This window comes from Typha angustifolia, chromosome 7 (assembly GCF_048772165.1).
Source record: "Typha angustifolia cultivar Huaian chromosome 7, ASM4877216v1, whole genome shotgun sequence".
Taxonomy (NCBI): domain Eukaryota; kingdom Viridiplantae; phylum Streptophyta; class Magnoliopsida; order Poales; family Typhaceae; genus Typha; species Typha angustifolia.
The window spans coordinates 4,658,944-4,686,480 of NC_133245.1; the positions used below are offsets into that span (position 1 = coordinate 4,658,944).

The following is a 27,537-nucleotide window of genomic DNA, read 5'->3' on the forward strand; positions in this document are numbered from 1 at the left end:
CCCTCCTGGGATTATAAAAGAAAAAGGAAAAAGAAGGCCTCTTGGGATTATCCTAACTATCTCTAGTACCAGTGAATCACAGTAGGCTGCCTTAGATAAGAGGGAAATAAAAGAAAAGGAAAGAGAGAGAACTTAAAACGTGTATAGAAGATTTGAGTGGCAATAAACAACTGTGGATGAGATTTTAGGTGCTCTTCTTATATGACACTGGTGCTCGTATGATCTTATCTCTCCTCTTTCTATTCTCTCCCTATCTGCAACAATAAGATCGCATCAGCAGAGCATGGTATCGAACTCTCCTCTCTACTCCTCCTCCTCCCTCTCCTGTGTCCTCTCTCCTGATCCTCTTAACACATGAGCTTCTCCTTCTCCTTCTCCTTTGGTTTACTTAATCTTTATTTTGACCACTCAAGAATGCAGAATTCTTCCATGGAGCCAAAACCCATGTGAGAAATCGCGAACCCATCTCATTTCTTTGCTAATCTGTCATCTTTTTGGTGATTTTTGCTCCAAAGAGTAGTAAAGGAACCCATGCCTACTCTTATCCATTCCATTTCTCCCCTCCCAAGCGCTGCGACTTCGGACACCAACAGAAGCAAGCCATGGTTCTTCTCCCGTTTCCCGAAAGCCCGCTTCTTTTCCCATAAGAAGGGTTTTTATAGGGTTTTTGCATCGACCCATGTTGCAACTCCTCGTAAAGATGCGATATTTTCCCTACCCAACTGGAGGAATGGGAAGAATGAGTCCAGAAGCAAAGAGTTGCGGCTTCATGATGCCTTCTTATACTTGGAGTATATGGTGGGCAAAGGGCACCAACCTGACCCAGCTCAAGCTACCCAGCTGTTGTATGATCTTTGCAAGCAGAATAAGATTCGGAAGGCCGTCCGGGTCATGGAATTGATGGTTCAATCGGGGAATACTCCGGAGTCACCGACGTACACTTTCTTGGTTAATCAATTGTGCAAGAGGGGGAATGTTGGGTATGCAATGCAGTTAGTCGATAAAATGGACGAGTATGGGTGCCCACCGACCACCATCACGTATAATTCTCTTGTAAGGGGCCTTTGCATCCATGGGAATTTACAGCAGAGTTTGCAGCTCCTGGAGAGGTTGATGCACAGGGGGTTGGTTCCAAATGTTTTTACATACTCATTTTTGCTAGAAGCGGCGTACAAGGAAAGAGGGGTGGATGAGGCAGTGAGGCTTTTGGATGAGATAATGGATAAGGGTGGGAGGCCTAATTTAGTCAGCTATAATGTCCTTCTCACTGGTTATTGCAAGGAGGGTAGGTTGGATGAGGCGATCAGATTTTTTAGGAGGTTGCCTTTGAAGGGGTTTAGTCCCAATGTAGTGAGCTACAATATTTTGTTGAGGAGTTTGTGTTATGAAGGGAGGTGGGAGGAGGCAGAGGAGCTTTTATCCGAGATGGCTGATAGGGATTGTGCTCCAAGTATCATCACATATAATATCCTGATAGGTTCGCTTGCTTACCATGGTCGGACGGAGCAAGCGCTTGAGATTTTGGAGGAGATGGTAAACAATCGGTTCAAGCCTGTGGCAGCGAGTTATAACCCTGTAATTGCACGGTTCTCCAAAGAGGGGAGATTGGATATGGTACTCAAGTGCCTTGACATGATGATGCACCGGAATTGTTCTCCTAATGAAGGGACTTACAATGCCATTGCTGTGCTTTGTGGGGAAGAGAAGGTGGAAGAAGCCTTCTCCATTCTCCAGAGCTTGGGCAATAAGCAGAATGTTTCCATGCATGAGTTCTACAGAAGTGTGATTTCATTCTTGTGTAAGAAGGGTAACACTTTTGCTGCATTCCAACTTCTGAATGAGATAACAAAGCATGGATTTACTCCTGATTCTTACACCAATTCATCCTTAATTAGAGGTCTTTGCATGGAGGGTATGTTGGATGAGGCAATTGAAATTTTTGAAGTGATGGAGGAAAACGGTAATAAGCCAGACATAGACAACTATAATGCACTAATACTTGGGTTGTGCAAAGCCCAGCGGACCGATCTGTCATTTGATATATATGAAAGAATGATTGTGAAAGGTTATATCCCCAATGAAACGACATACACAATCCTTGTTGAGGGTATTGCTCATGAGGATGAAACAGATTTGGCATCAGAAGTGTTAAAAGAACTGCGGTTAAGAAATGCTATAAGCCAGAATACCATGGAGAGAATCACTATGCAGTATGATTTGGAGTAGCTTCTGGCTGTTTGAATATTTGCTCTTCAAATATCAGACTAGATAGATGGCCGTCGGTACCTATTATAATAGCAAAATGGTGATCTATTTGAGGAATTCTTTTCTATCTTTTTGGGTTCCTCATTTATAGTGTACCCTTTTGCTTGTTATGTAGAGCAAGCTTTGCATTCAATTTGACACATAAAGACTACTTTTTCCCATTAGACTGAATGATGCCTGCGTACTCCTGCACTATATTACATGTTAGTTGATCATTCTATCTATTTATGCATTTCCGAGCATGATTATGGGTTTGTCTGTGGCTGCTCCTATGTTGGAACATGGACGAATGGTTGCACTCTCTCACAGGATGTCAAAGTTTGAATTTTTCCTGGTTCACATTGTTTGACTCAATCTTCATCCTATCATGTTTCGATAATTACAGTTGTTCAAGTCAACCATACAAACACTCCTTTGGCTGATTTTTTTTTTTTTTTTACCATGCAACCGATGTCCTAAAAAGAAGTTGCTCAGTCTGAAGCTATTACATTAGGTGCAGATGATGGACTACTCACCTGTATCCTTTTGCTTACTTTAAACAGGTATTGTTATCATACCAGTATAAGATTATGGAGGTGGTCAAAACTATCTAATATTTGTCTGATTGTTTGGTATCCAGGACCTATGTGAATTTTATGTCCTTTCATTGTTATCAGAATATAATTGAATTAAGATTTCATAGGTTATGCATTGACCATTATTAAATACTAGTCTTGCTTCCTTTTCCTGAAGAGTAAAGTACTTTTATTTGTTACTCAAAAGAAACTTCAAACTTCGACTTCGTTGGTGAGCGGACATTTTTGATTGTATGTATTCTGTCTCATCTTTCTGCGCTTCCTCTTAATGTTAAGACCTATGGAAAAGGTTATTGCATGACAACCTCTTGCTCGTAAGGCTTCAAACTTGATTGTATGTATTCTGAAATAACAAAATCCTGCAGTTGCTTTGAGACTTCAAATTAACTAACTGGAATCATCTAATAGTCCAACAACCTATTAGGCAAATTCTGTTAGGTGAATCATATTTTACTCATCTTTTCACAATGAGTGAATTGAGTTAAAGACCAGGTTTTTGCGATATTTACTCACAATGACTTTGGAAGGTGAATGCTTTGGTTCTGAATTAGTTACAGTCGTCTGACTGAAACAATTTGTACTGACATGCTAAAATGAACTTTCTGCCTGCAGATCAAAATAGCAAGTAACAGAAATCTGGAATGTTGGAACAGGCAGAAGCAATTCATCTCTCTACATTAATTCATCATATAAAGCCAGTTTTCCATTTCAAATCATCATTCATCCTACCATTAAGTCGAAACATCTTCTACAGACACAGGCAGAACAAAACCAGGAATGAAGTTAAACTAATTGTTTCCTCAGTCGGATATACTGAATTCAATATTCCAAAATTCACAGAGATTGACACAAGCATGTAAATTGATTTAAAACATGCATTGCAGATATGTCTCAAGATGCACCTCAGAAGAGAGATCTTACACTATATCTTACACTAGAATTGACAACGTGAATTTATCAGATTAAACAAAACCAAATCCTGAAGCACCTAAAGATAAAAAGAAATTTTAGAGAATGAATGACAAAGCTTGCCCTCAGTATTAACACATTTCAAACATCAGCCAGGAAAGTTTCAGATATCCCCAATCTAATGAAGAGATGTGCTGATATAGAGATTGTCCATGCATCATCCAACTACTTAGATCTCTGTCTCATCTTTCTGCGCTTCCTCTTAAGTCTCCTCATGCGCTTCTTCTTCCACTGAATAAAGCAAAAGCAGATAGAACCGATAATCAGACTTGATGAGTGAGTGAAACTAAATTACTCAATTTTGATGACAACTAAATTTGAAAGATGAGTAAAAGAATCGATAAAAAAACACAGATATTTTCAAGAGTGAAGCTAAATCATGTGTTCGACAAACAATTTCTCTAAAGATCTTGGAACTCTTTATTACCAAATCTGTGACTTAATCAGACACTATTGTTCATATTTGTAGTTTCTCACAAGCATCATACAACATCCAAAAAAAAATAACTTATCCATCACAGTGTTAATAGAAGTGACAATATATGAAAATTCAAATGGTCCAAAAACTGCAAAACACGTCACTAATATAAAACAAGCTTCCTAATAAAGATGATCATCTATTGCTTTAGTTACAAACTTAAGTACAATATTCAATCTTCACAACAGTCGATTAGATTGCTTGCGCATATATAATTTGCTGACATATGGGTTACTACAAGTACCTACATCTCAATTGAAAGATAGGGAAAACTGCTAAACACTGTCAACCAGTAGCTATGTCTCCTGATGATAACTATAAATCCTGCCATCCACTGTCCATTCTTTGCCATTTACACCTTGTATCAAACCAAGATCTGTCCACAAAATTTCTTGGGATCAGATTTTTGGTGCCAGATGACTGACTGAATTTAGTAGATTTCTGCAAAATTTAAGACAGACTTCAAAGTCCTATCTTTGCCCAAACAACCTGCTATGCTATCTCTCAACTTGAGTTGTCTGGCAAGATTATTTAATATTCTCCTTTTTTATTGAAAGATAAAGGTTGATAATAGTGACAGCAATTAGCATGTTCCATGTTCATTTTTTTATTACTGGATCTCTGCCCCGTGGTGGCAATCTTTCTTCATCCCGTCTCTCTCTCTCTCTCCCCATCCCCCACCTTCCGCTCCACCGGTAGTTTTGAAATATGTACAGAAATCTAATGTCATACTTCGTATTACTTCTAATTTTCATTAATACAATCGTTAACAGATGTGACCTCAATATTTTTGAGCACTTCTATAATCTAAAATGCCTCGAAGTATGTCTATGTCCTGATTTTAAAACATGGGTTTCTAACATTAGAAAAAAAAATCTAATCAGACTGGTAAAACACTATCGTGCTTCCAAATCCCACTTTATATCTATGTGCGACACATTTAAACATCAATGATTCAAGGACCATACCATTACACGCAACTCATATTAATTCGTAGAAGAATACAGCACCCTACTTCTCGTCTTCCAGAAAGCAGAATAATGACGGCCCAGCAACACTAGAATAAATCATTACATGAATTTACAAGTATAGCAAATCTTTCTTGTTTACCTATCCAATACATTAAAAACAAAAGATAAGTATCAAAAGGCAGCAATTCTTCAACAATATTAACCATGAAATGAACCTAAACCGATGAACCCAAATAGCACCCCAAAACATCAGAAATCGAGGATTTGGGTCCAATCAACGACCCGGAACAGTCAAATTGTATGTCGAAGCCGATGGAATTCGACAAACATTGAAGCGTAGGAAGTTAAGGATCTAAGGAGAAAACTCACCTTCGCCCTCATCGCTTCAGAATTGAGATCTCTAAGGGTCACCGATCTAAGTCTTTCTCCTCTCCTCTCGCGAATTCAGGCGGCTACGAGGATTAACAAGAAGAGAAATAGGATCGCTATTATTGTGTCTTATTTATAGTTCTAGGGTTTAGAGGAGAGGCAAGCCCTAGTACGCATCTGATCATGATGGACCGTAGTAATCCAATCAGGCAGCACTTTATCCTGACCGTCCATTTGGTGTCCTATAGTTTGGCTTCTTGGATTGGTTGGCCTATGTTATGATCTCATCGTATCGTAACAGCCAGAACTAGTAATTTTCTCACAAAATTGCACTCAGGAGAAGTAGTGGCTAACCTACGTACATACCCGGGGTGAAAACACTCCATATTTACGAATTCTGGATATCGGATAGATAGCAAAATTTAAGATGATATCTTAACTAAACGGATACGGATAATTTTTAGATAGAGGACTGGATTTTAAACGGATATTGATTAAATTTAAAAGAATTATAATATTTTATTTAGATATAATTAACACAAAAATATTAAAAAATTTACAACAAATAAATTTTTTTGTATGTCAAATATGTAAAATTAGAGAAATTAATCTCTATAAATAATATACAACATATTATTAGTAATAATATTAATATTTACTATTTAAATAAACAACTAAAAATTGTAAATCATTCAAAAAATTATACGGATAAACGGATATCCGATATCAATCCAAAAAATATATCCGACCCATATCCGAATCCGTATTCGAATTTTTTTTCAAAAACTCTATCCGTATCCGAATTCGTATCCAAATCGAATAGAAATTTTCTATCCAAATCTTATCTGATCCAAATCGGGTCTGATCGAAATTAATCCGACCTGTTTTCACCCCTACCCCTCTATCTCACTGAGTAACCAAGTAATTATAAATTTAGGGATTATAGAATTTTATAAGCTATCAGAGCCCCTTTCCCTCTCTTCTAACTTATTGGATTTCAATAATTCTTAGCCTAATGGCATCATGTGCTAGGCACGAGTAACATATGTCTTGTTTCATTTGAGATTAAGCTCCGAATTTGATTAGTTAATCTTAATTTTTTTGGATAATAAACTTAGTTAGATATGAAAAGGATAAAAATATATTTAGTTACTGAACCAGCTTGGTCCTTGAACTTAAAACAAATAAAGCCTTAAGAACCTAGTTGCAATAAAATGAACTGACACATGACTAGTCATGCTCATTGATACAAGGCTTATTTCTAAAATGATGCCTTCTTCTTCAATGATTTTTTTTTTATTCAATGGCAATGCCTGCCGTTTGAGATTCTTGTTCTCAGGGATCCAAGGAAGGAAATTGGCTGAGGAGAGTGTGATAATCTTCTCAGATGGCTAATTTGCATCATTGCACTGATAGTTAGAAGTAGCTCAACACTCCTCCTATCCTTCAAACTAATATTTTGTCTGAGTGGAGGAGAGATTCTCCGATCGGCGTAGTATTTCATTTTGGCTTGAGCTTTCAATAAGTTTACTCGTAGTAATATAATTATCTAGTTTCTATTCCGCAGATACGAGGTTGAGGAGTGTTATATTATCATTCAGCCACAGAAATCTAATTTGTCCATTTCTCTGGTTTAGAGCTAGTTATAAAATGGAGATAAGATTCCAAACAACCATTTACTCTCTCGATATGTTCATCTGAGTGTGGAAAAATTAAGACATCACAAATTTAGATGAAAGTTATGACTTTTTAGCCCAATCAGTAAAAATATTATTTCACTTTTTTGTAAGTAGCTTGCAACTCTAAATGACTACCCAAGGGAGAAGCATAAAGAGCTAAAATCACTTGTGATCTAATATCACGGACATAATTAATAGAAATTCTACTATGAAACTTAATGTTTCTTGCGGCAGAGAACCATTAATAGCCAATATGGGTAATAATAGTTTAAAGTAAAAAAAAAGATAATCACCATGATAGGAGTTACAGACATCTATTCACTAGGTAATGTGACACTTGAAATAGTTGACAAGAAACTACTTAGTTTTGGTAGTCAAGAAAGGGCATCAACTGGTTCATTCAACTCCAATTATTTGTATTGTAATTCATAATCAAATCCAAACAATTTTGACCATCATTTTATGTTGTAATGATGTATGTAATTTTTGTTCGAAGAAGTATTTTATACTTTGGTGGTCAATATGTATAATAAAGTGCTAACCTTTCAAGTATGACATCGATCAAGAGATTGCCATCACAATAGCCAATAGTTCAATTTTGTATGTCAAATAAGAACTAAATTTGGCTCATAGTTCATTTATAATCAAATGATTGCCATTACAATAGCTAGATTGATGTAATACAATGCTAATACCAGTTCCACTAATATCCATTTCTAATTTAAACTATTTGGAGAAGTTGGGCAAACAGGTTTTGAAGTTATGACTTCTTAAGAGTCTGAAATGCTAACTTACCTTTAGATGACTAATAAAATGAGTCATTTTTGGGTAGACCAGTAAATGGATTTTAGCTATCAACTGATAATTCATAATAAATTTATAATAATAATTAGTAAATCCTAAAAAACTCTGTAATTGCTTCAATGTGGTAGGAATAGGTCAGTCCAACGTACATTGAATCTTTGAAAGATCAGTAGGAACATCCATTGAGAGATATTATGCCCCAAATATTCTATTTTGTCAGTTACCATGACATAATTTGAGAGCTTTGTAAAGAGGGAGTTATCTCTACGATTTTATAAAACTTGCTCCAAATGATGTAAAATGAGATTAAGAATAGAACTATAAATTAAAATATCATCGAAAATACCAAAACAAACCTTATAAGAAAAGATTGAAATAATGAATTTATGAGTGATTGAAAGATAGCCATGGCGTTACATAGTCATGGCGTTAGCATCTCTATTTCTGAAGGAGGGCTCTATATTTGGAGTCGAAAGGGGGCTAAATATAGAGCCAAGAGCTCGATGCACTCCGATGCAAGGAGATCTATATTTATTATTTAATTAATATATAATATATATATATTTATATATTATATTTTAAATTATTTAAATAAGTCATCTTAATGTTATTATTTTCTAATAAAAAAAATATGGTTAGAAAACTCTCACCGATATCTTTATAATAAGACTAATATTTAATAGTTTTAAAAATAATTTTAAATTACTATTTTTTTAATTAAAAATATTAAAATTATATTACACGAAATAAAAATAAAATATTTAAAATAATTTAAATTATTTAATATAAGACTCATTTTAAAGATCTCGATTAGAGTATTCTAATGATACTATTTTTGTTAAAACTTAATTAGCAAAACTAATTATATATTAAATTTAATTAATTAGATTATTTAATAAAAAATATATATATAAAATTAAAATATTTTAATTAAGCTTTTGTGGGGGTAAAATTGATATTTTTAAAAGGTAAATAGTATTGAAGCAGTGCTCAAAATTTTTAGATGGTGCTTCCAATTTAAAGTTTAGGGAGATCGGTTGGAGATACTCTGATAATAATAAAATCAAAATACAGGGTGTTTTCTATTAATTTCTCACAGTTATATCTCGCCACAGCGGTTGGCTAACTATAAAACGCCCTTAATTACACCCAACTCCATTTGCTTCGTCTTCGTAGCTTCGCTCGCCCTTTCTAAGATTCCTTAAACCCTTCTCCAAGAAATGGCGCTCGAGACCGGCGAGTACTTCCTGAGCTCTGAGCTCCGAGGTCATGAAGACGATGTAAGATTTATTCTCCTTTTCTCTCTCCAATCCGCGATCTATCTTTCTCTCTCTCTCTATAGACAAATCTTTGTTTCAATTCTTTGCTTTATCATCTCCGGTCGTTTATTTTATTGAGATTTAGTTCATTTTGTGAAGGCAGACATCTATGATTCGATGAAACCCTAGTTCTTGTAATATCAAGATTCTTGATTTTCTTGATCCCATATGAGTGGTTTATGTGATTTGTCTCGAAATTTTCTTCTCTCTTGCTGTGTTTTAGCCTTTTAGGGACTGTTTACACCCTAATTGCTACATATAGGACGTTCTTGGTCTCATTTCTCTTTGAATCGTAATTAGGTTCGTGGCATCTGCATCTGTGGCGATGCCGGGATAGCGACGTCATCCAGAGATCGGACGGTAAAATTTTGGACGCCAGATCCCGAGAGGAAGCATAGATTTGTGCTTTCCAAGACACTGGTGGGGCATTCCAGCTTCGTCGGGCCTCTGGCTTGGATTCCTCCGGGGGATCGTTTTCCCGAAGGCGGGATTGTTTCTGGTGGGATGGATACGCTCGTCTTGCTCTGGGATTTGTCTAAAGGGGAGATCACGGAGACGATGAAGGGTCATCAGTATCAGGTCACTGGTCTAGCTCTTGATGATAATGGCGATATTATCTCTTCATCCATGGACTGGTAATTCTTTTGAAAACTTAGTACTATTAGTTAGATAACAAGCGTATATTATTTTGCAGAAGGACCTCATTTCCACGTGTCTTCTTGTATTTGGCGTTCAATTTATGCTTGTTGAATTCTGAACTTGTGTGTAGTGTGATCTGTTAGGTGAGTGAGTTCCGATCAGGTGTCTAAACTGCCATAATACATCTTTAGGAAACCTCTCTTTAGTGAAAATGCTGGTAATATGATGACTCGTGCAGTTGTTCTGGTGTGAAATTATGAGAGAAGATGAGGCAGAGAGAGTGGAAGGAGAGTGCACGTTGTTTAACCTAAGTCTATTTGAAACCTCTCGTGTTGTTGCCTAACCTAAGTCTATTTGAAATCTTCTGGGATAAAACTCTGAACTTGAGCAGGTCCATCATTCTGTAAAATCTACCTAGCTCCCCGCCACACCGAAGACACCTAGGTTGGCTAGTTAGATCGGACCGTGTCCTGAACTGATATATGCATGATCTTTTTTAAGGGAAAACTATATTTTAGCGCCCCTTGGTGTTACGCTTGAATTATTTTACTCCTATAATTTTATTTGTGTAGCTTACCCCCTTATTGTTATATTCAAATTAAAATTAGTTTTTTTTATCATATTTGATTAATCTATGAATTGAATTTGAAGATATTCATTAGATAGAAAGTTGTATAGGATTGGATAAGCTTTTCGATGCATCTAAAATAATACAGCTTAGATTTCAGATAACAAAGATATGACAAATATATTGAATATATGCATGTTTTTATCACATCTTTGTTATTTGAAATCTAATCAGTATTATTTTAGATGCGTTGAGAAGCTTATTCAATTATCTACAACTTTGTCTCTTATAAGTATCTTCTAGTTCCATATTTAGATTAGTGAAAAAAAACAATTTCAGTTTGAATATAACCTTAATTTAGGCTTAACCACAAGGGTAAAAATATAATATCCCCTTTTTTTAACTATATCAAATAATACACATAGTTGTTCATTATCTAGAATTTTCAGATAAGCTTTTTAGACTTACATAGATAATCTACATTGTGTTAGATTATGCATATCGGACAATGGTTGTCTTGAACAATTTCTGTGTGCTCCCTATATCATTGTGTGCTCTTTGATGGTGATATGCTTCTTATATGGTTATTTGGACATTGAAATGTAACTATAAACAGCGTATACTTGATCTCTGTATTGCAGTACAATAAGACGGTGGAGGAAAGGACAAGCGATTGAGCTTTGGGAAGCTCATAAGGTTGCTGTTCAAGCAGTTCTGAAGTTACCTTCTGGAGAGATTGTTACTGGTAACAGTTCATTGTAGGGTTTTTGGCTTTATTTTTATTTTCTTCCATGTAGAACATTCATATTTTGATGTCTATGTTGTAAATGGGATCCTCTGTTCCTTCCATCATGGAGAACATCCTCTAGAATGGAAAGTTGTTATAATTCTTTATATATTCATCCTAGAAAATCTTGTTGAATATTTCCAATTTACATCATGTCGATAACTTAGTAATGTCTATTTCACAAGCAATCTTTCTTCTAGCAAAATCCTGGTCTTTTTCCATTAAAGATCCCTTGAGGCTGGATTTTTAGATAAAGGACTATTACAGCTTACACATGAGTAATCCTTACATCTAGATTGAGCAAGCTTGGAATTCCATCCGTACTGCTATGTATGCGTGGCTGTGAAATGATGCATGATGCACCTGATGAGTACTTTATTGAATCTGTAAGGTCTTACTATATGATTAATGCCGTCATTGATGTGTTAAGTTTGTTGGCACGTCTTCCGCAAGTTTTATACTGAGCAAACTTTGTGAACAAAAGAAAATGTCTTGGATTATCAAAAACCATGACCCTTTTCCCTGTAGAATAGGGACTTGGTTAAGTCTCAGATCTCTATTTATCTACTAAGGGTCCTTCTTATGACTTTTCTTGTTCCATTTGGCTGGTCAATTGCTCGATAACTTATGTTATTGATTATGCTTTACTTGCAAGGTTCTAAGTGTCAATATTAGTCATCGGAGAATATAATATGTATTAGCAATATCAGCCATTTTGATTTTGGACTATTTTTAATTTACTTAAATTCTAAAAACTGATATAAGATATAGAAAAATCTTAGAAGTTGAGGAAAAGAAAGATAGGAAAATTTAGCTTACTCACATAAAATAGTAACAATATAATACAAAGAGTGAAATACTAAAAATAATATTAAATTCTGGATGCATTTAGAAAGTATCTGTATTCATTGCCATCATTACTTCAACGATAGAGATGATAGAAAGCCTCCTATAGATGAGGCTAATAATCACCTTTAGTGCAGGGTTGTTAAAAGAAAAATTAATAAAGGGTTGTGAAGGAAGAAAAGAATAACAATAAAAAGGAAAAGAGAGAAACATAGGAATGAAAAATTAAATGTGGTGCTCAAGACATCAAGAGATCAATAATAAATGTTTTAAGTTGTATTTATATTAGATGCAATTTATGATGTATTCCACATACAGTCTGCATAAAATAAAATCAAAATTTTGTGTTTACGGTTGATGCCTTTGATACGGCTTATATGTATTGACCAATACAATTGATACTAGGCCGATATGGTTGATACTGTGTTGAAACTAAGGAAAATTTAGCTTTGGCCCCGGCTTCAAATTAGTAAGGGCCGAAACTTTGAACCGTGCTTATTAGTTATTACCCTTTGAGATAGTAGAAGTCATAAATATATATTGTGCTATTCAATTTCTTTTGGCATTTAAAAGAAGGGAATAATTTTACTTTTACCAGTACCAGTGCAAATCCACTTTTTGATGCTCTGTAAACTTATTCTTGACCAAAAGTCCTCCTTATACCCTATTGGGTTGGACTATGAGTTGTAATGTAGGGTCTATTGCATATGTATACCTTATAGGGCCATTTTCTTTATAAAAGAAAAGCTGTATTCAAATTGAGAAAAATGACCTATATGACTTATGTGTTCAAATTAAGAAAATTTTGAAGTTGGATCACGAGAAATGTTGCTGAGATAAAAAGAAAGTGCATTGTGTTTTTTATGTTCCTAAGCTTTTTGAGTCAAAAGATTAAATTGGCCCTTTTGATAAGATACTGAATCTAGCAATCAGATGACTTAATTATCGTGGGGCTATAACACAATAAGTAGTTACTGGATTTCCTATAGGAAGGGGGGTTAGACCTATGAGATGAAAGATGGGACTAACTCTGTTACTACTTGTGTTGCCAAAGTCAAATTAAAACTAATTTTAGCACATCGAGTCTAGTGTGTGAAAGTAGCCAAGCTTTGGCTTATTTTTGATAAAATTGGTATTCAGAGAGCCAATAGTATTGCAGGCTTACTAGTCAATTTATTGGACGTCAGAAGGCATATCTTCCATTGGAGAGTCACAATGCCATATAGAGGATTTTTTTGCAAATTTTTTTATATATTATATACGTACAGCCTTTAGTTCAGGACTAGCAGTTGTTTTGTCATAACTTTTCATATATGATAATGTAGAAGAATGAGCTTAGCAACTTAGAATCAGAAGTCCTACCATGTATTATGTTTTTGCTACTTGTAACTTTTATGATATAGAGGACATCTGGTTTCATTATTTGAAAATGTTCTAGCATCAAAGTGGTGGGCTCAACAACTGGCCCCTTATGACAACTGAACTCATGCGGACCCTTGATATGAATTTCAAATTTTAAAAAGTTCGGGTATTGTACATGTTGTAATATTAGCAGAGTGGGTTGATAGGATCTGAAATAACTTATATCACCTATTAAGGAATCCGTAAAGAATGACTTGTGAACTTTAGTTCCCAAATTTGTTTAATCATGAATTATCTTCATTTCTACTTGCGTAATTTTCTCAGATTTATACAAGGAGGAGTAATGTAATTGACCTCTCTCTCCTTCAGGATCAAGTGATTCCACTCTTAAGCTTTGGAGAGGGAGGACTTGTCTACACACTTTTGTGGGTCATACAGGTTTGCTTAATTTGTTTTCTCAAATGACATATATTTAGGAAAAGAGTATTTGTGTTGTCCTGGCCTTCCCTATTCGTTGCTTAGTTCTCTAATCTGGTGCTCATTCTACTTTTCCAATAATGATGTGCTTAATTGAATTCTTTATCATTTTGTTCACATATAGAAATCATATACTTCTTCTCGGGGCTTGTATGTTGGTTTCATTTACTCATGTTTGCTTGTTAACATTTTGTGATAGATTCAGTTTTACAAATTGCATTGCATTTGCTTTTCTTGATCTAAGCCAACAGTAAAGTTTAGTTATAGGATGCCAACCTCTCTTATTGTGGCACAAAAATAGGCAAATGTTAATTGACTGAATATCATATTGTAAAATGATAAATAAGTCCAATTATTATAGGCTCAAATTGTTACCCCTAGCACAAGGTCTTACCTAAACTCGATAAGGCTGGCTTAGTACAAGTATTAATCATTTCTACATAAATGATGGCTAGTATTTTTGCGTGCTTTTCAAGTTCTTTCTTGCAACTCAAATCCAAGTTGTGTTAGGTCTTCTATCCTGTTTTTAAATTGTTTAGTTACATAGTTAAGTGTCTTATTTTAACTAGTAATTAACAAGCATATAGTTATTAGAACTGGACCAGTCACTGGGTTATTGGTTTAATCAGTGATTCACCCGGTTAAGTTCCGGTCAGGTTATTAGATTTTTTAAAACTATTTAAATAATATACATATAGTTCTATGTAATTCTAAAAATAAAAAAACTATCGGCAAAAGCAGTATAATTATATGTATATCCCTCAAAATATATGTTATTTATATAGATAATTTTTAAATTAAGTTATTTAATAGAAAAAGATAAAAATATTATTAACTAAGAGAAATACTTGAAAACTAAAATAAGGATATTTTTATCTTTTACATTTAAATTGTTCAAATTCTAATAGAGGTTTACTACAAAGGGTATTCATGCAAAACATAAGGATTTTAAAATGTATATATGCAAAAACTATGTATTTTGAGCAATATACATGTTAATATTAATCATTTCTACATAAATGATGGCTAGTATTTTTGCATGCTTTTCAAGTTCTTTCTTGCAACTCAAATCCAAGTTGTGTTAGGTCTTCTATCCTGTTTTTAAATTGTTTAGTTACATAGTTAAGTGTCTTATTTTAACTAGTAATTAACAAGCAAATAAGTGCCTTTTTAAGGGTATATGTGAAAAAAACTAATCTTATAACATAAACATGTTGTAAACTAAATATTTTCAAAGTTCACGACAAAAATACTATTAGGATATACAATAGAATGATTAAATATTTAGGATAATTGAGTAATTTTGTGAAAATACTTAACCCGACCAGTTCACTAAAAGACAGTCGGGTTGCACGGGTCACTGGTTCAACTGTCGGGTTTGTTGGTTTTTACTAGGTTGATTACTTATCGTGTTTGATAATAAAATCGAACCAGTTTGGTGATCGGTTTACCGATCCGATCACCTGGTTCGGTCCGGTTCTTATAACTATGAACAAGCATCTTCAGTTTCTCTTCTAATGCTTTCTTTTTCTTAGTGACTTGTTCAATTGTTAGTTTTTGATAGTGTACCTAGTGGAAAAACACTAGATTGTTCTAATTAAGAAGTATAAATACATGTATACATGGGATAAGTTATCCCTAAGGTACAATATAAGAATATACATACATCAACACTCCCTTTCAAACTCTAAGTGGATTAAATATAAGGAGTTTGCTAACTAGATATATAAGATGTGGAGTGGAATGTGACTTAGTGAAGAAATCAACTATTTGCTCAATAGATTATATAAGAGGAAGATTGATAGTGCTAGCCAAAAACTAATGTCGAACAAAATGATAGCCCACCTTAATGTGTTATGTTCTCTCGGGAAATACATGGTTGTTTGCAATTTGTAGAACTCATGTTATCCCAATAATGAGTAGCGAGCATAGGAGTTAACATGCCAATATCCCCCAATAGGCGATGAAGATGAATAATCTCCTCAGAAGTAGTAGAAGTGCCTTTATATATCTTCAGTATTAGAGAGAGAATATGAATATCTTGTTTTTTTCTCTACCAAAATATAAGAGAGTTACTAAGGAACACAAAATCTAGTGATAGAACGCTGAAAAATCACCCAATCAGCATCAGAATAAGAACAAAGTATAGAAGATGAATATGCAAACATTGAAAGGGAGCGAGTAATAATCCCCCACTCATATCTAAGAATCTAAAATAGTGTTGCAAAATGAATAAATCGAGGGGTTGTCACAAACTAACTAACTATGTTCACAATACAAGAAATATCTGGTCTAATGATACATAAGTACACAAGCTAACCAACAAATTGCTTATATCTAGTCGGATTTGCTAATGATACACCATTTGTAGGGTGAAGTCTCATATGAAGCTCAAGAGGTGTATCAAACACAACGATTACGAGCCTTTAGAACATCATATTTTTAGGAGACATCGAAAGGGTAGAAGATTAGATTTATCGAGGTGACTAGAGAGATCACGACCATCAAGTGCATTCTCTATAGTAGTAGATCAATATGGCCAATTAGCAGCGATCACGAGCATAAATCAATGGAAGAAGGAAGGTAATCATAGCCTGGATTAGAATTAGTCATGTAGTAGTGGTTGATTAAAGCAGCAGCAAAATAGCAGCTAGAGTCCACAGTGTGACAATTATAGAGGGAATGGACAAAGCTTTCCTTCAAAATATAAATAGAAAATTGCCAAAGAGGCGAGCTACTGAGGAATAGAGGAGATCAACCCATTCCTATGATAAGCTTTAAAAAAGGAGCCAGCTTTGCTAAAGATCACGAAGAAGGAAGACAAGTTCTGATACAAGTAAGGCTGGACCAAGTTGTATAGGAAGGAATAAATTTTGTTTGAAGAATAAAACTTTAATGTCGGGGTGCGTTCGAACGCCAGGGACTCGTGTTCAAACGTGCCGTTCGAACACCTGCACGCATTCGCAAATATAGAAAATGAATTTTGACTGTTCGAATGTTTGCACACGTTCACCAATACAGAGAACGGGTTTTTCCCGTTTGAACGGTCTTGCACGCCGCGGCGAGGATGCATTGTTTTAGGGTTTCTTTAATTGGTTTGGTCAATTGGGTAGTCTCTAAGTACTGTGGAGTGCACCCGTGTTGGATTAGCTTTGAATGAATTTTATTTTTCTCTATCTCTTTTTATCTCTTCTCTCTTCCTCCTTGTGCCCTAACCTTCCCGTCGACTCCTAGCCGACACTGGCTAGACCTTTCCATTCTTCTATCGCTGCCTTACTTTTTTTTAGCAGCGACCCTTACTCCCTCCTCGTCCTATCTCTTCACTAACTCGCACGCATCTCCATCTCCACGATCACCCCACCTTTACCTCCTTCCACCACCATTAACGAGCTACCTTCAATTTAAACACCCAATCTAATCCCCTCTTTAATTCAAGAACGTAATAGTGGTATTAGAGCTACTGGTTCTCGAACCATGACTAACACAAGGTCAATGGCGAGGCGCAAGACATTGCACATTAACTCGGACCCTGACTCAAGCTTACCAGTGACCTCGGGCAGCACCAGCAATGCTAGCACTAACGCCACGCCGAGTGCGTCTCTTCTCACGCTGCTCGATCCTAATGTTGCAGATGTCATCCAATAAATGATGGATCAGCAACAAAGGATGATGGATCAGCAGCAGCGTATGCAGGATGCTCTTGTGTAGTCCCTATGCGAGGAGATCCGATTGATATCACGTAGAGCACTGGCGCCAGAGGAACCCGCCACAGCTACACCGACGGCCAACCAAACTCCATCGATGACGAGAGTTTTCCTTGGGCAGGCGAGCACGTTGCAGTCCAACCCTCCTAGGCCAAGGATGCCATACCAGGCTCCACCGGTGGTGAACTATGGCGTGGATGGAGGAAGAACCGAGCACAATCAAGGCAAGGGCAAACCGGGGGCAGCGTGGCCATATGACGACAAATGTGAAGCTGCTCGCGAGGAAGAGGAAATGAGGCATTGTGGTCCGGAGATTCACATCCTTTATTTGCCACCTCCAGCGATGAGGATGGAGCACCTATTAGACAATGGGCGCGCGACTATGGCATTCGCGGATGACCCAATCAGCTAGAATTTTCAAAGTTAAATGGAGGTAATCCTATTGATTGGATTTTTCATGCCGAATAGTACTCACACCTGATTAAGCTAAGGTACATATTGTGAGCTTCCATTTGAATGATGTGGCCTTACATTTGTAACAATCGGTACACGCTCACCAACCGTTCAACAATTGGATACACTCACTTTTGCATTAGTTCAATGGTTTGAGACTATTGGATATGAAGATTATGGTGCTATACTCTCCAAATTGACACAAAAGACTATTGTGGCAGCATATCAAGAAGATTTTGAACACCTTAATAGTTGTTGCTTTCCAAAGTGGCTGCAAAGCAGTGAGCACATTTTTGGCAGGGCTGTGCCAGGAGATAAAAGCTGACGTCTATTCCGTGCAACCGTGGACTTTGATGGAGGCCTTTAAGATTGCCACAAGCATGGAATAGAAGTATACTGCTTTGAAAGGGGCTATGAGGATGAGTTGAATGTCGAAAGATAGCCGATATATGCCGCGGATGGCGCCCACAATCAGTGGCTCCAGCTTCATTCTAAGACCACCGATATCCACCTTAGGGCAATGGGATACAACGAGATTGACGACCAGATTCAGAGGAGGTACGCAACCCAAGGGTTGATCCTTGTCACAAGCGTAGATAGATGAAAAATGAGCCAAGGGTTTGTGCTTTTGGTGCAATGAGCGCTACACTTCGGGGCATCGTTATGTTAAGGCTACGGGTAGTGGCATGTTGATTGACGGGTATGATGGCGAGGCTGAGGGGGGTGACATAGATGAGGTAGTTAGAGAGGAGTTTGAGGAGATAGTGGAGGAGGATATGCAGGCCGAGTTCTTGATGCACGCATACTTGGGCACTAGTGCCCCGAAGACTAAGATTTCCAGTATTAGGATTGGGATCCGTATCGGCCATATGGGCCATTCGTATCAGATCAAACTATTTTTTTATGTAAAATTCAAAATATTATTTAAAAATACAAGAGTTTCTAAAAATTTAGAAAAAGTCATAAAAAAATAAGAAAATAAAAATTGCTCACAAATGAAGCCTAAAAACTTAAAAAATATATTAACTTACTTAAAATTTAAAACTTTAATAAATACCGAGTTGGTTCTCGAAAATTTCTAAAAGTAAGCATTTTATAAATTCTTATTTTTCATTTCTTTCTCTCTCTCTCTCTTTCTCACCAACTTTCTGACTCCTTTTTCTTATTGCTGCAAACAGTAGTGAAAAGAGATAAAAATACCTCTCTTCATTTTACTTTTGCATAGTAATTGACGAGAATAGAAATTTATCATGATTTTTAATGAGTATTTTTTTAGTTTTTAGACTTTATATGTGCGTAATTTTTTTTCTTATTTTTCTGTCACTTTTTCAAAATATTTATAAAATTTTCTATATTTTTAAATAATATTACCTCATAAAACATAGGCCAAGCCGATATGGGTGGCCAGTATGATCGACATGTATCGTTTTTTTTGCGGCCAATCCCAAGTTTCGGAACCTTGGTTTCAATGTTCCATCCTATCTCCTTGAAAGCTTCCCTTTTGTCTAATTTGGTTCAAACAATTTTCCAAGTTTGCAACAATTTGAAAAGAAGTGTATTAAGTGAACTTACTATTTACTGAGAGAAACAAGCTACTCACAACATGCCATGAAGTAAATCCCAAATTTTCTAGTGGGTGGATTATAAACAAAAAACGCATAATTAATCACCTTATTTCATTCCGTGAATTGCTCATTGATATGACTTATTCTGTAAGAGATAGTAGTAGCTTGACACTGATGAATCAATGACTTTTTGTTCTCAAATGAACAAAGTGTAGCTTTACCTTTATATGCGCCTTGCCCACTCTTCACAAATTACCTTTTCTCTTTACTGTCAATCTCTTTAAATTATCTCCTTTACATAGATCTAACTTCAAGTGTGGAATATAATCATATAACGTTAGATGTTCTTTGTATTACGTAACTCCAGCAGGAACTTGGTTGACAGATCATGTTTCCATAGTTATGGATAAATTAACTGGAAGTTAAGCCAATGATTTTCTACCTTGCCCCCATTCTCTCTTCATTTTTCTTTTAGTAGTTCATGGTACTGCTATTGGCATTTCGATTTGTGTGAATTCACAATATAAAATATTTAGAGCTAAATTAATCTAATGCCATGTGACACTAATGGCGCAGATACTGTTCGAGGTATAGCAACAATGCCAGGCATTGGAGTTCTTTCTGCCTCACATGATTGGTGAGTCACCTTTCACCTATTTTCTTCCCTGTTGATTCCTCTCTTATTACTGTTCCTGTTTGTAAATTTTTTTGTGCACTGGCATGCTGGTTTTCCATGAGTTTCATGTTAAGTTCCTTTTCTTGTTTATGGTTTTAGTTTTGGTTTTAGCATGTTCTTTCCTCATCCTAATCAATTGCTTGAATGGCAGCTCCATTAAGTTATGGACATTAACTGGTCAGGTCATGATGGAGATGGTTGGTCATACTTCTCTGGTATATTCGGTGGCTGCATATCCATCTGGACTTGTTGCTAGTGGGAGTGAAGATTGCTTCCTCAAAATATGGCGAGGTGATCCTTTTTTGTTTTTGTTCTAAAGCTATTATAATTTAACTTAAAACTGGTTATACTGAGAGTCCTACAATGTTGCCTATTGTATTGTTGGCTGTTTGATGGATTCAATACAGATTACATTCCATTATGGGAATCATCTTGTCTTTATTCTGAGTTTCTGACATAACTGTATGAATACTATATGCCTTGTTCATAACATTCCCTCAGATATGAGAAGCTTTTTATTTTGATATTATTGTGGTTTGAAGAATTGATCCAAACAATTATGGATGACCAAGGAGTGTTAAATCTTTGAGTTAATTATCCTGCATGTTTCCTTCATGATATTTTTGGAGCTTCTCACAGACTATATGATATTTAGTATTCCTCTAAGAAATGTACTACTCAAATTAGCATTCGATTCTGTGTCTGAGCTAATTGCTGAAAGTTGAACGAAGTTGATTTAGTTTCTTTGACTCTCTTTTATCTGTTTAGCTGTTGCCAATATTTCTCTTGATTCAGGTGAAGATTGCTCACTTAATTTTCTAATTTCGAGCTCTTGTTCAGTACAGATGGTATATGTATTCAAAGCATTGAACACCCTGGATGTGTTTGGGATGTCAAGTTCTTAGAGAATGGAGATATTGTGACTGCATGTTCTGATGGAGCTGTGCGGATTTGGACATCTCACAAGGATCATATATCTGATCCACATGAAATTGAATCATACACAATTGAACTTTCTCAATATAAGACCAACAGGTAGTCTGCCACAGCTTGGAAAAGAACTTTCTCTATATAACTCAGTTTATTAGTTTTCTCACAGTTCTCAAATTATTGTTCTTTCGTTTCTGCAAATTTTGGAGCCTATCTGCTTTTAATTTGCTTGATTTTGATACATCCTGCCAAGAAGGCTAAATTTCCATTCATTTTTTTTTTACTTCCATTAGTTTATAACTAAACCATATCACAGGAAGAAAGTTGGTGGCTTGAAGTTGATGGATCTTCCTGGTTTAGAAGCTTTGCAAGTTCCAGGTTGCATATCCATACCTATTTTATCTTCAAATAAAATCCACATTTACACTTTTGAATTATTATATATCTGATGTTCTTATAAGCTTCTATCTTTTCGTCTTTAGCCTTTTCTTTTTCTTCTTTGTCTGCTTAAGTGGAGGAGTTGGTCAGTACAAGCCAACCCGTGATATTTTTGTTACTAATGGCTTTGTTATTGTTGTTGTTGTTGTTGTTGTTGTTGTTGTTTCTTCATTTGTTGTCACATAAAAATGCTTCTCAAATATTTAATTGCATCTTGGCAGTTCTTTCCTTTTGTGCTCAGGGAAATTTGCATAAATTGCTATGCCTTTTTATAGATCAAAATTCATGCATTTGTTACATGGTCTCTGAAAGTTATATCTACGATTCTATGGTTGTTATGTTTCATTTGAATCCCGGTCAGGTCAGCCTATATTATTCCTTTGTGCTTGAGTTTGCACTTAGACTTTTGCTTAGGTTGTTACCCACTTTTTTGAGAATGCATCTCTTACTCTTCGTGAGTTAAAATTGCATTAAATCATTAGAGATTGCTTGCACTTATTCTACACCTTAATCTAAATAAATAAAGTATCTCTTGGAATACTAGTTCCAACTCCTTAACATGTAAAAGCAGCCAAGAAAATTTTGAAAATTAGTGCAGCAATGCACAAATGAAATGTGTCAGCTAGATTGCTTAATGTATCCTTGGTTACCCATTTTCTTTGGCCCATGCAACATGATTCTCATACTACTGATTATTCGATGTTTTCATTAAGATCAGGTTGATCCCGAGTATATGATGTCTTAACTCTTAATTGATATTCTTGACTCGAGGTGCAGTATTACAATTTTTTTAGCTAGTACAGTTCTATAACTCATGTTTATAACTAGGCTTGTCTCTTAGCTACAGGCTGACAACTTGTCTATTAGCTGACAAATATATATATAGGAAGAGACATCCAGAACCTTCTTAGATTGGAACCATAAGAATTTGAAGACTTTTAGTAAGCTTGATATCTTCTTATGCAAGATTTATCAGGATGGAAAAAGTGCATATTCTGCTGATATCTCAAGGAACGAGTTACACTATCTCAGAGTTATAGCTTGCAGTGCCACTTCTGGCAGTTGGCTTGATGTGGCAGGTTGTGCATATAGGGTATGGGCTACGATACTTTAGGGGGAGGATGATTAGAATTATAGATATGCCATTTAGAAGGTAAGATGCATGCAGATTTTACTAAAATATTTTGGTTAATATTGTAATAAAATAAAACTTCCCAGATTCTTAAGCTAAATAAAATAAAATAAAATAAAGGTTCAATAAAATTAAGATTTTGTTGAAATCATGACAATTTAAAGGGAACATTGTTTGGATCTACCCTTTTTCTGCTATCTAATTTCAACTGAAATTAGATTTAAGTTTAGATTTTTCTAATTTTTAAGCCAGAAAAACTAAAATTTATGATAATTAGGAAAATTTGCAAAAGTTCTGACCAATTGTGGGGCAGTAATGTAAAAATATCCTTCAGTGGTTTATCTCGGTTGACTTTCTCCTGAATATGATCAAGTAATATCTTTGTGCTGTACATCGGCTAGCAGTTTGCAACTTTGCACAAATTTGAAAGTTTATCCATGCTTTGGAGGTTGGAACTGAGATGATTCACTATTTTGTTTTTCAGCAGATCTCATTGTTGGTGTGATAATTTGTTTTCTATTTAATGCAGCTATATACTTTTCTTAATTCTTTTGTCTGGTTCGTCAGGTACTACAAATGGGCAGACAATAGTTGTAAGAGAAGGGGACAATGGTGTGGCTTACTCATGGAACTCGAAAGAGCTTAAATGGGACAAGGTAAGCTACTGACTATGTCAGCAATACTTAGTGTTAGAATACAAATATAAAAATTATCGTTATCTAATAGCTTAAGCTTTTAGGTCCTATTTAGATTGGGTTAAAAGGTTTCCATAAACTAGGTTAGTATTCCACTAATCTGGTTTTGTAGTTAAATATCATTTATGCTAAAACCAGGTTATGTCAACCTACCTCTCCCTAAACCTGATTTAGAGCACCAAGTTAAACTAGTTTAACAACAAAGTCAAATTACTATTTTTTGCCCTTTGTAAGACATCACTTCAATTAATTGTCATTTTAGTCCTTTTCTCCTATCTTTCCTCACAAGCCTTTTAATAATATTATTTAAGTGTACTTCATCCATCCAGTGTAATTGATATTTTTGTCAATTGACACAAATTATCTCTTGAACACACATTTTATTCTACTGAAAGACCACATTTCATGTCAAATTAAAAGTAATAATGACACCACTAACTTGGTGGTTTACAAGCAAATACCAAATTTCCCTAAACCTATTTAAGATACCATATTCAAGGTTACAGAGTAGGCTTACCTGGTTTTGGAGCTAGTTTACATCTAAATGCTACTTTGGAGTAGTTGGCAAGTTGACATGGTATTATAACAGAGATCATGAGTTCAAATCTTATTAGATCCATCTGTCATTTAAAATCAAGGTTCCGAAACTCAGTATCGGGATCGAGATCGTCTGTTAAAAAAATCGATACGTATTGGCTGTATCGATCGTATCGACCGTTCATATCAGATCGGATTATTTTTAATTACGTAAATTTTAAATATTATTTGAAATGAGAAACATATCTAAAAATTTATAAAAAATAACAGAAAAATAAGAAATAGAAATTAGTCACATATGAATTTTAACTTAAAACTATAATGAATTTTAATTTGAATTAGACAAATTTTTATACTCGTAAATTATTACTATAGAACAACATGAAGAGAGAGATATCTCTTCTCTATTGTTCTATAGCAGTAAGAAAAGAAAGTTAAAAAGTGGGTGAGAAAAAAGGAAAAAAATAAAATAAAATAAAAATTTATCCAAGTTCACTTAAGTGTGGATTAGCTAAAAAGGCTCATCGGAACGGCTACCAAATGAACTTGGTGAAGTGTGAGAGTGAAAGGAGAGTGCGTGAGAGATAGAGAGTAAAAACTAAAATTTTTAAAAAGAAGCAGTTGATGATATCAATTATTAATGTCTCCTAGGTTAGATACATTTTAGATTCGATCTGAATCTGAAAATAATTTAATTTTAGCTGATATAGTCGAAACTGACCGAAAAACGGTCTAATCGGGATCGGCCGATTTTGGGATCCATGTTTAAAATATTAAATTTTTATTCATTTAAATCAAATCCACTTCTTAGGCCTATTAAATGTCTTAGCCTAAAGGTGAAAGAGAGTATTAGAACATAAATATAAAAATTACCATTCTCTAAGTCCTTGTTTGGTTTGAGGTTAAGTTTTGAACTTGGTTAGCTGGCCCCATTTTTTAGTTTTGATTTAAGTACTTTGAACTAGGCTAAGAAAATATGGTGTTTGATTGTGAACTAGGCTGAAATATAATTATTATTTTTGATGTGATGTGAAAAAGTGAAAAAGATATTGGTTTTAGAAGAAATAAATAATATATAAAATATATGGACCAAAATGCTCATTTATTATAATCATAAAATTTAAAAATATTATTATTTAGATCAATTAAATGTAGTATGTAATTATACTTGTAAATGGGCTTACTATATAAGCTCACAAATGGGCTCACAGGTACGGATGGGCTTATCGTCCGATCCGTTCCACCGACCCGAAAAGATGATGTGGAATGCTCGTCGGACACACGACTGAACCTTTGACTGACGCCACACATGTATGGGAGACCTCCAGACAGAGGGGTCAAACTCTATTTGTTTCTAAGGCCAGACAGGTTAATATTTCATTTACAACTATAATATATATTACTATGTTTATTTTCTTTTATTTTTTTGTTTTAACCCCACATGTAAGGCTATATTATTTTTTAGTATATTTTAATAATTTGTAAATATTTGTTAATATTATTTTTTATTTTTTACTATTACTTTTTAAATTTTTTTAATGATTTATTTTTTACAAATTATTTTTAAAATATTATTTTTTAAGAAGTTATTATTGCAAACTTTTATTATAAAAAAAGAAGTTATTGCGAGCTTAAAAGCTCACAAGCCTACAACCACTCTACGATTTATTGTGGACTTAATAAATGTAAAAAAGTGAAAAATACTTTTTTTAAGGAAAATTGAGTATGTCTTGCATATAGTATTAAAATATTATTATTTAATTTCTAAATTATACATGCTAGTTAGCCATTTTAAACTCATATTAAACCTATCACTAAATTATATTAAATAATTATTTTTCATCTGTACGAACTTTTTTTTTGTAACGTTATTTTTTGTGAGCCATGGTGAAAGAATGAGATCTTTAATAATAAAGAATTATATATTTTTTGGAAGAGAGAATAGAGGAGATTGATAAGACATGAAATTGATAGATTTAAATCATGTTAATTATAAAATTGAAATCAATTTGAAAGGATATTAGAATTTATATATTATTTATTTATTTATTTATTGAGGACTAAAATTTTGTTGCAGATATCAGTGGCATATTACATGGGCACATGTATTAGTATAGTTCCTTCTTAAGAAAATTAGTCTTAAGTTAATAAATTTTTATGGTGTTTAGGGTTATATATATATTTTTTGAAATTGCTTAGGGTGTTATTTGCTTATTATCGTTTACAAGGTCTATATACTATATATAGGCCAACTTTTTACTCAATCGGGGTTAACGAAGAAATGAAACTTTTTAAGATTTTTCTCCAATGTGAGGTTTAAGATGTGAAACCTAGTTGAGAATGAAGGTATGAAACCCTATTCCTTTTATCTTTTTAATCATCAATCTTAATAACCCTATTCCTTTTACTCAATCTAGGTTAATGAAGAAAAGAATTTTTTTTTTTAGATTTATCTTTAATGTGAGTTTAAGATGTGAAACTCTAGTTGAGAATGAAGTTGTGTGAAACCTCATTCCTTTTCTCTTTCTAATTATCATCATTCCAAGAATCCTAACAATCCCGTTGTTTCACATTAACTTGATTAGAAAAAGAAAAAATTAAAAAGGTGTTTGGTTATTGAACTAGGCTAGGGGTCCTTGACCAAGTTCAGGAACCACCTCTAGACTCAAAACAAATAAGGCCTAATAGTTTAAAATTTTAAAGTAGTTAGTGAGCTAATACTTAGAAATGGTCTCTTCCTTTTTTTAACCATATTAATGTGTCATTTTTTCTGTTATAATTATTAGATCGGTGAAGTTGTTGATGGACCAGGAGATTCAATGAATCGTCAAGTTATTGATGGTACCCATTATGATTATGGTATGCAATTTGGTGTGTTAGGAATATATGCCTATTTACTTTTGATATAGGTATTTTTCTGACTCAAGTTTTTCCACTGCAGTTTTTGATGTTGACATTGGAGATGGTGAACCTATACGTAAATTACCATATAATCGGACAGGTAATGATTCTTATCATTCTTAATCCTTTATCTATCATCATAATTAGCCCTTATATAATATGTTTTTGCCTGTAGTTCTCTTTCTCTGTTTCTTAAAGACAGCTATTACATTAGCCTTCTTTTTGTATCATGTGTAATTGCTGCAGAACTTTTCACTTGGTAGAGTCCATATGTCAGGGCCACTAATATATCTCCTGGTCATTACATTGGTCAAGTATATGTTTTACATACTGAACTTTAAATCTTTGCTTGGTTTGAGGCTAAGCTCTTAACTAGTTTAGTTGGTCTCATTTTTTAG

General features: G+C 34.6%; 2 protein-coding genes and 1 long non-coding RNA gene across 3 annotated transcripts in view; 2 read left to right on the plus strand and 1 right to left on the minus strand.

Moving 5' to 3' along the window:
• Positions 1 to 156: 156 nt before the first annotated feature.
• LOC140763816 (uncharacterized) lies at positions 157 to 2,429 on the plus strand. The gene has a single exon (XM_073102174.1). The coding sequence runs from the start codon at positions 532 to 534 to the stop codon at positions 2,224 to 2,226; it is 1,695 nt and encodes a 564-aa protein (XP_072958275.1). The 5' UTR covers positions 157 to 531; the 3' UTR covers positions 2,227 to 2,429.
• A 1,189-nt stretch (positions 2,430 to 3,618) lies between these two features.
• LOC140762877 (uncharacterized) lies at positions 3,619 to 5,795 on the minus strand. Its single transcript, XR_012104766.1, has 2 exons — positions 5,628 to 5,795; positions 3,619 to 4,040 (listed from the first exon to the last, which is right to left on the minus strand). It is a non-coding gene; the product is annotated as an uncharacterized lncRNA (long non-coding RNA).
• Positions 5,796 to 9,252: 3,457 nt separating this feature from the next.
• LOC140762443 (ubiquitin homeostasis protein lub1) overlaps positions 9,253 to 27,537 on the plus strand; it is a 42,298-nt gene continuing 24,013 nt past the window's right edge. Inside the window, exons 1-11 of the mRNA XM_073100247.1 lie at positions 9,253 to 9,390; positions 9,730 to 10,064; positions 11,278 to 11,381; positions 14,001 to 14,069; positions 20,407 to 20,467; positions 20,658 to 20,797; positions 21,352 to 21,541; positions 21,753 to 21,814; positions 23,574 to 23,662; positions 27,025 to 27,097; positions 27,180 to 27,239. Coding sequence (XP_072956348.1) covers positions 9,331 to 9,390; positions 9,730 to 10,064; positions 11,278 to 11,381; positions 14,001 to 14,069; positions 20,407 to 20,467; positions 20,658 to 20,797; positions 21,352 to 21,541; positions 21,753 to 21,814; positions 23,574 to 23,662; positions 27,025 to 27,097; positions 27,180 to 27,239 — 1,243 coding nt within the window. The 5' untranslated portion in view covers positions 9,253 to 9,330. The remainder of the gene's footprint in view (positions 9,391 to 9,729; positions 10,065 to 11,277; positions 11,382 to 14,000; positions 14,070 to 20,406; positions 20,468 to 20,657; positions 20,798 to 21,351; positions 21,542 to 21,752; positions 21,815 to 23,573; positions 23,663 to 27,024; positions 27,098 to 27,179; positions 27,240 to 27,537) is intronic.

Bases quoted from the DNA above. Each gene is read 5' to 3' on its own strand.
- LOC140763816 (XM_073102174.1), top strand. From the start codon at position 532: ATGCCTACTCTTATCCATTCCATTTCTCCCCTCCCAAGCGCTGCGACT.